An 8,598-nucleotide genomic window follows, 5' to 3' on the forward strand; every position below is an offset into this window, starting at 1 on the left:
TGCACGGTAATGTAGGTCTATGTGCTAAGAGATGTTGTCACATGTTAATGTGACAAAGCTGACAGCAGATATTGACAGTGTTGCTACAACCTAGTATTCTTCAGGGCTGCAGTTCCATGCTGTAATGTTTAATAGAGGCTAGCTATTTAGGCCTTTCATTGGCAGACTTAGAGCCTCATCTTGCCTCTTGCCCTTTCGCAGTGCTGGACCTGCCCCTGTGTCTGGACAGCTTGGCTTCTGACGAGCAGATGCCCCCACCTCCTGCCTTGTTCCCTGACCCTCGACTGTGGAGCCCCAAGAGTCGCCGGCTGGAGGTGAGCGTCATTCCGCGGCCGAGGCCCTCTCCCGTTCGTCCCCGCATCGATCCTTGGAGCTTTGTGTCTGCTGGGGGAGCAGGAGGAGGTGAGGAATCAGCCAAGCCTGAAGGACTTCCGGCTCACGTACTGAGCTGCCAGTTTTCCACCACAAATCCCTTCACAAACTGTGACCCCTTCCCTACCACAGACTGTGACCCCTTCGCTCGGGAAGCTGATTCTTTCATCGCCCCCACAGCAGCTCGCTCTCTGTTTGACCCTTTTTCTGTCCCCTGTACTGCTACCTCTCGCTCTGCCCCCTGCCCCACCAATGGCAGCCCCTCTCTGTCGGGCTTAAGGGTGCTCCCCCCGTGTCCGCCAGACTCACCCTTCATTGACCTGGCATGGCTGGGGCCCAGGACACCCCTGAACTGCATCGCCAAAGATTCATGCCAGAGCAGACCTCTGCTGCCGGAAATCCGGCCCTGGAAGTCACCGACACTGGGAAACGACCGGTTCTGAGCCAGGCATCCTTCCCTATGTGAGGAGCAGCTGTCTACTGCGGGAGACAGACGAGGGAGTTTGGCGTGAACAGCCAGGTCTGCAAGTTCCACCAAAGAGGAGGATTCTTCGGGTCCCAAGCTGCTATGCCGTGTCCTGCCCATGGCAGAGTCTGTTTAAACCCGCTCCATTCCTTCTGGGAAACCCCCCCCCCCCCCCCCTTTATATTGTGATGGTATTCCTGATCCACAGCTCTGGGTGTTAATATGCATGGGATTCCCTCTGGGAATTATTTACTGGTGTTTGGGAAAAACTTAACAATAATCATAATTTCTTAACTGTTGGAAAGCTTTCATGTGTGTAAAGGGGGTTGGTCTATAACTGCAGAGATAATTTGCTATTAAAAATGAATTAAGTACATTTTACAGAGTACCTCAGGTTGTTCCATGAACGTTTGTTTGTACTACAATTATGAGTAATCAGTAAATGCTTGAAGAGTGTTTTATATCTCTTTGCAGGAACTTTAAGTTATAGGGTGATATAGAGCCTGTAGAAAATATCGAGTGTCATATGACAAGACTAATAAATTCTTGCCACATGTATCAAAGTAATTTCCCCGATAATACCATAAAAAATTCTCAGTCCAAGGTCGAAGAAATGAGAAATTAAAGTGGCACTCTAGATGAGAATGTGAACACTCAAACGATTTTGAAATGAAGCTAATAGGGCAAGGGTTTGCACTGTAACTAGAGAATTACTTTCCAATTTACCCTTAGACAGAGAGGCTAGAGAATTCAGAAGGTGTAGGGTCCCGTGTTATTGACTAAGAGCCTGAAAAGAACCATGCATTGCACATTAATTTTGCTGAAGGTTGTGAGACTCTGGGCCAGCGGTGTCCGCTGCAGTCACGTGGTTGTCTTTTCTGCTGTCTTTTCTATAAGGTGTTTGCTCTTTTGGTCCCCTGTGTTTAATCTGTATCACCCCAGGTTTGGGGCAAAAAGGAATTTGTTGTATCCTCCTTGCCCTTGATAAGCAAGCATCTGTACATTTATTGTTTTAAAGAAGTATTGCAGAATCAGTCAAATTTGAGTTTAGAGTTTTACATTGAAACTTACCATCTGCAATGATAGAAGTTTTACAGACAATGTTAGATACGATACTGGAATACTCTGTTTCAAGGCCAGAGTGGAGTAGTTCTCTGGTTGTTCTCGTTCAGATTTGAAGGCGTATCTACTTGGATTTGATTAAAGGAGAACTATCATATAACCCCTTTAAGGCAAAATATCTGGTTTAACTTCAACATTAATACAAAACTAACACCTTCATAGGGTCCTTTTATATTCAGTCAAAGTGCTTCTATCTACATAATGTCAAACTACTCCTTTGGATGGTGTCCTCTAACCCTCTACCCAGTGCAAGGTGTACGTACTGCCCTGTGATGTATGTTTGAGCCACAGAACGATTCTGACTGAGACCGAACTGCAGCTAAGGCCTGCTGGAAGCTGACATACTGCAGCCAGTGTCAGGACAGGAAATCTTCACAGAAAGTGTCCCATTGTATACTGTGTATATACAATGCAAAGCCTACAGTACCATGGTACAAATTAATATGTCACACAGGTCAATAGATAATGACAAACATACAATATATGCACATAAATCTTATAATCCCAGCATTAACATTCATTTAAATTCAGGTATGTTTGCCTAAATTAATTTACTTTAGGAAGATAATTAATTCCTAGACAATGTACTGATGCCTGTAGTTTTTGTAATACTTTTTTTTTTTTTTAAGAACAAAGACATGTTTGCATTTGGAGAAAAATTGTAATAATTAAGTTGGTGGAGCTGCCTCAGCATTAAAAGGAGCGAAGGAGACACTGCTATTATGATGAGATTACATATTTCCCCAATAACTGGGATGAGCATAAATGATGTAAAATGTATGTGCATCAATTCTGTAAATCATGTGTCCTGAACATGCACCAAGGATGACCATTGGCCATTTTCTTAGACTTTTGACATGAGACTGAAACGATCTGCGTTTTGCATAATGACTCGCATCATAGTTCATTGACATACTCAAGGCTTCTGCAGAGATTTCCGCAAAGAACCAAAGATCAAGGGCTGAATCTCAGTTGCCTCCATTTGTTTGTGAAGCTCTTGAGCTATGGTGCATCATTTGGTGGAAGATTTTCGTGTTTTTTTTTTTTATGTTTTATTGATTTCCAGCTTATCAACTGTTCTGGGTTCTGCAGTTTCGGTGCTACACAAAATTTTATTTGGCTCATTAATAAATATGATTTGATCCTTCTTGTTACCCTTAGCAACGGAGGCCCAGGGGTTTCATTGCTTGGAGAAACACTGTTAATGTCCCTGATTACTGTATGGTATTCTGTGGTTTCTCACACCTGTTTCTGCTACAAAGTTGGGCTTTCATGGTTTTCATGGTTACCACTAACAGATGGTGACCACTAAAAGATGAGGGACTGCTTTTACATGCCGTACTTTAAGCCCGTACTATTCACCTGCCTCCCTGAGGAATTTATTTGGGTATCTAAGCCACTGCTTTGTGTTCACACAAGATGAAGCACCCAAGAAAATGACAACAATCAGTTCTCCATTCCCTTAAGTCTCCTGCCTGCCTTCCACCCGTCTCTGTGCATCTTGATTGTGATGCAGTGTCAGTGGCGACAATGGACTGTCTCCTTTGGCTTTCAGCACTGAAGCTAAAATATTTCCGGGTCACAGGTGATTGTTTTAGCTGCAGGTGATGTGGTTGGCCGCTGGCTATGTGCATAGGGGTCCATCTTTGTTTCACTGAGGGGGAGCCCTGTACTGAATAATTAAAAAAAAAATATCCAGGTTTCAAAACCAAGATATGTGGATATTTCTGTGATTAGTAGAAAGACCCTATTTTAATCCCTCATTCTTTCCCTGGGTTTTTACTTGCTAGCTGTAAGTTGATCAAAATTGCATGTTTTTGTCCAGAACAAGATTCCCGCAGAAAGCTTCGTATTTTATAGTAAAAAAAAAAAATGACAATAACAATCCTTAAACTACGGAGCCCCTGAAGGAATCTGTGCAAAAAAATAAAATGATGTTACTTTCGTGCACGCATGCGAGAAATTATCTAGTGCACGCGCGACGGTAACATCATTAGATTTTTTTTTTGCACAAGTCCCTTCAGGGACTCCGTATTAAACTTGGAATTAGTTACAATTAGCATTTAAATATATATTTACTGACTTGTGTAGTGTTGCAGAGGCATATACCTGGCCGTAACCATGCTGACGTTCTCTCTGCATCACTAACTGTAAGCCATCCTTCCATGGGCTCTCGGTTCCTCTGCAGCATTTGACGTGATGAGAAGGAGAATTATTCTGGCCATCGCTGTGAATAAGTCTAACTTGTCACCAAGCGAGCTGTAAGGAATGAAAGCACAATTTTGGAGCAAAACTTGTGTTTAAACAGCCTTTAAACTTTCAACCTCTATAATGCATCCTTTTTATTTTTTGGTAATTCTACATTTGAAAGAGAGTTCTTCATTCCTTTTCACTCCAATTTGTTGCTTATTGGCATTAATTAATTACCTTTCTAAATTAACTTTATGGGTAACTAATCCTTAAAGGGTTTAACCCCAGTTCCTGTTTTGATTTGGCTGCTTATCTCCTGTTTTGGGCCACATGACCAAGCCACTGATGCTTTTCTGTGATGTCTTATGTCATCCTGCGTGAAAGTAGAGAACAGCTGCGTGCCCTGGGTGCTTTTTTTAATGATTGATGACAAGAGCAGCAGATTTAAGCCACCCCCCCCCCCCCCCCCCGAGAAAGAATTTCGGAAGAATGGTAGGTTATGATATTTATAGACTGGCCAATAGTCAAACTTGGGGAAAATGGAGAATAGGCTATTCCAGGCTTGTCTTTTTTATTCGTTCCTAAGATACTTGAATTAATTGTATTCTTTGGTCATTACATGCACTGTAAAATGCTGTAGGAAAGTATTTTGCCTTGCTACAGCACTGGACGAATGCAATCTTCAGGTTTTCAAACATTAACAGTTAACATTCGCATTGTCGTCGCACAGAGGGTTAAAAAGATGTTAACAATAACCCATACACACACTGGAGTAAGAAGGCCACAGATACATTACTGCCTCTTGTTTTTTAATAACTTTTTATATTTTTTACTTCACTGGATTTTCTAAACACATATCTGTGGGTGTATGTCTCGGAGGTATCTTGCCAGTGCTGTTCTCTGTTTTCAGTTATAGTACCACATTGATTTTCAGACTTTTTCTTTTATGAAGCACAACAATAATGCATTGTGCTCCAGTATAATTTTTAGATTCCTGCAATGAGAACTGTTGCACGAAATGAACAAGCTGACAGGCACCCTTTATGAACTGTTTGTGATGCATGTAATGCACCACTGGAGGGCAGTGGTGCAATGTCCTTTCCTAAAGCCGATGTACTGACAGAATGGGCAGGACGAGTGTGATGACTGCATCATCTCAGCCCTGCCTAAGTTTCTTCCTTTGACAGTCTTATTTTTATTTTGTGAATCTAGGCTATATAAAAGATTATGTTGCAGCTTATAAGAGCCTGTATAATGACTTTGCAGATGTATTTAGATTTGTCCTTTGGTGGGCTTTGAGGGCCATGTTAATTGCTCCAGTTTGTTTCGTGTTTGTGGAATTTCGCACTGGGCTGGGCCTAATCATCTCTGTGTATTTGTGTGTCTGTGTTTATGTGTGTGAGTAAATGTTGAAAATAAACATTTTAACGTGGAAGATACTGAAAAAATACAAAGACCAAATAAAATTTAACTCAAATGATAAAATTTATGTTTTCATTTATGACACAATACATTAGTAATACTTTATTAATCTCCATGGAAATTTAGGATTGATTTTACATATTGCGTCTTGCTCAAACCCATATACCATGGCTGTATAATGAAACTGAAATACCTGATCAATAGTATGCTAACCTGGATTGTATAAAAAAAAAGCTGTTCAAAAATTAAATGCATACATTGACTCCTGTTTTCACCAAAACTACCCATGGTCGGACTGCTATAGCCAAACCTTTGGTCACTCGTGCCAATGCCAAACGTTGGTCACAATGGTGCCAGCAGCACAAATCTTGTGCTGTGGACAATGCAAAACATGTATTGTTCTGTGAACAATACAGAAATAGCATCACGTAGTGACCTGGCCACTGTTCGGCAAGGGGAATTGCTCGAAATCCTTCTGGGTACTGTGCGGGACTTGCTGCTAAGATGACGTGGTGCTGTACTGGCCACACCAAGACCAGACCGAAATGGAAAGAACCACATAAATGGGGGCAGACTGACACAAAAGGACCAAATAGGGCACAAGATCAGACATGAGACATCACCCCAATAAAAATTGGTGTGAAATTGGAAATGAAGCAGGAGGAAACAGGGCTGGGCTAGGAGATCCATTGGACCCTGGACACGGGGCGTTGACCGCAGGACACGAGTCCCCTCAGAACTCAATAAGGCCGGCAGGACCAGAGGAGGTCAAGGGGACAGCAGGGCTGGAGCCAAGAGAAGATGCCAGGACTGCAAGGCAGGGAGACCTCAGGGAGAAAGCGAACCTGAAGGGTGAGAATAGGGAAGGAGACAGGAACAGGAGGGACCCGAGCAACCTGCTGGGTAGGAGGGCCCTGTGGGGTTAGCATGGTGGCCACGGGTGGGCTGCCCCCATCTTCCTCTCTGGGAGACCGACACCCAGCTGGCCTCTCTCTTGGACCCCTATTGATGTTGGAAACCACCTCGAGACAGGGGACAGGGGTGGTTCAGGTTCAGGACAGCAACCAGGGTCCACAGAGCGGGCCAGACCAGAGGGGTTTGATTTGATTTATACTGTACACTCGTGGCTATGGAAGTGATTGTAACACCTGAATTCAATGATTTGTAGGGGTGTCCCAGTACTTTTGGCAACATAGTGTATAAGTCCTTTTTTCGCAAGATACATATTGAATTATTTTTTGTCAAACATATTTTATACATTGATGTACAATGCACATTAAATGAATGTTTTGTCAGTATTAGTTTTTATGCATGCTGCTTTGAATGAACTCAGTTGAATCATGGACAGTGGTTCCACACAACTAGAATGAGTGTTTTGAAAAGGAAACATCCTTTTTCAATTGATGCATTCACTTTGTGTTCTGAGAATATAACACTCATTTGTTCATCTCAAATTAAACCAACTGATTCTGGAGAGATCATACATGTCTTTCATAAGAATAATATAAAAGCAATATGAAACTTAATTAAGACGCAATGAGTAATAAACATGTATTTCCTACTAAAGCCATATGTTATCACATGGTAAAATGTAAAGTTCATGTAAAAGCTTTATATTTTTCCTATAGGCTTTTCCCTTGAGTGCCCCCTTTCAGCCAGTGCCGGCTGTCCCTCAGGGATGCAGAAGCTTAGCAACCAGCTGAGGATGCGTGGTCGATGGACAGCTAAAAGCACCAACCCATTACTACACACTAAAACATAGCGAACAATCCACAAAACACTATGTATTCACCATGAAACACTTTACTAGCCAGTTACTGATGTAGTAATGTTTGGCGATATGTATAAATTACAGCAATCGCTGCTAGAAAACTATTGCATTCAGTCCACTTTAGTGGCTGTAAAATCCATAATATGTCATAATGTTTTTACTGGGACACATTATCCAATTCCTGTAAAACAGACATGCAAAACACTTATTCAATGCAAAGTAAACTGCCCACAAAAAATCGAATAGGGCATAAATGAAGTCAGCATCATCTACACAACTGTGTCACCTTCCAGTTTTATTTATAAATTGACTTGAATTTTAAGGTTCATGACATTTAATTATATGAAACTACACCCACCCATCTTCTACAATTGCTTATCCAGTATTAGGTTATGGTGAACCTTTAGCCTACCCTCACAATCACAGGTGCTATACAAAATCACAGTAATGAATAATTTATTCAGATGTGGTCTGCCTGTAATGGTTCTCATTTTTATATAAATTATGTGCCATACATTTTTCAGAGCAACTAGTTTTCCACGTTCATCTTAGAGATTAGTCATGAGTTTTGCTGTTTTGTGAAGCTGAATTAAAATAAATCTGGAAATACACAATGGACTCAATAAATGTAGTTTAATATTTTTCGTAGGCTGCCAGGACATAGAAATCTGCAGTTCCCATGTCTGAGTTTGCTATTGAATATTTCAAGACTATTCTGGCTTTGAACGACTCTGGTATTCGTTCGGCACACTCGACACATTAAACCGAAGGAGCCACCCTGGATGTTGCAGCTTGGAGGCTGTCAAGTGTGAGATGTCGGTGTAGACAGGATTGGCTTTTAGTGTGTCAGAAAGGTCGTAAGAGGGTCCGATTACGTCTAACCTTTTAAAAAATATTCCGCATCTCTTTCTGTCCAGTACTGCATTTTTTTTATTGCCAACATTGAAAGCGGTTGCTTGATGGAAAAAAACAGGATGATTGCTCTTTGAATGCTATTTCATTGTCCTGATGAATTTAATTACTAAAACACTGTACTCACAATATGAGCAAATCTGTCGCTGATTTGAAGCATTCTTGAGATGGTTTTCATCTGTGCTGTGAGTCACATTGGTGAACAGCAGAGGGCAGTGTGTGGCGCTCATCCACTGCCTGTGCCCTTGTCGTTCAAAGACAGATTGTTGGTAGTTTCTGGAGTAAATATCCAGTTTATTATGCTAATGCATGTTAGCTTGCATGGACATTTAGAATGACATGC

The 8,598-nt window shown here is 41.7% G+C and overlaps 1 protein-coding gene across 1 annotated transcript in view; it reads left to right on the plus strand.

The window, feature by feature from the left end:
* LOC125750345 (mitogen-activated protein kinase kinase kinase 11) overlaps window positions 1–5,623 on the plus strand; it is a 31,032-nt gene extending 25,409 nt beyond the window's left edge. Inside the window, exon 10 of the mRNA XM_049027981.1 lies at window positions 202–5,623. Coding sequence (XP_048883938.1) covers window positions 202–815 — 614 coding nt within the window. The 3' untranslated portion in view covers window positions 816–5,623. The remainder of the gene's footprint in view (window positions 1–201) is intronic.
* Window positions 5,624–8,598: the final 2,975 nt, after the last annotated feature.

The sequence above is a fragment of the Brienomyrus brachyistius genome, chromosome 10 (assembly GCF_023856365.1).
Source record: "Brienomyrus brachyistius isolate T26 chromosome 10, BBRACH_0.4, whole genome shotgun sequence".
Lineage (NCBI taxonomy): Eukaryota > Metazoa > Chordata > Actinopteri > Osteoglossiformes > Mormyridae > Brienomyrus > Brienomyrus brachyistius.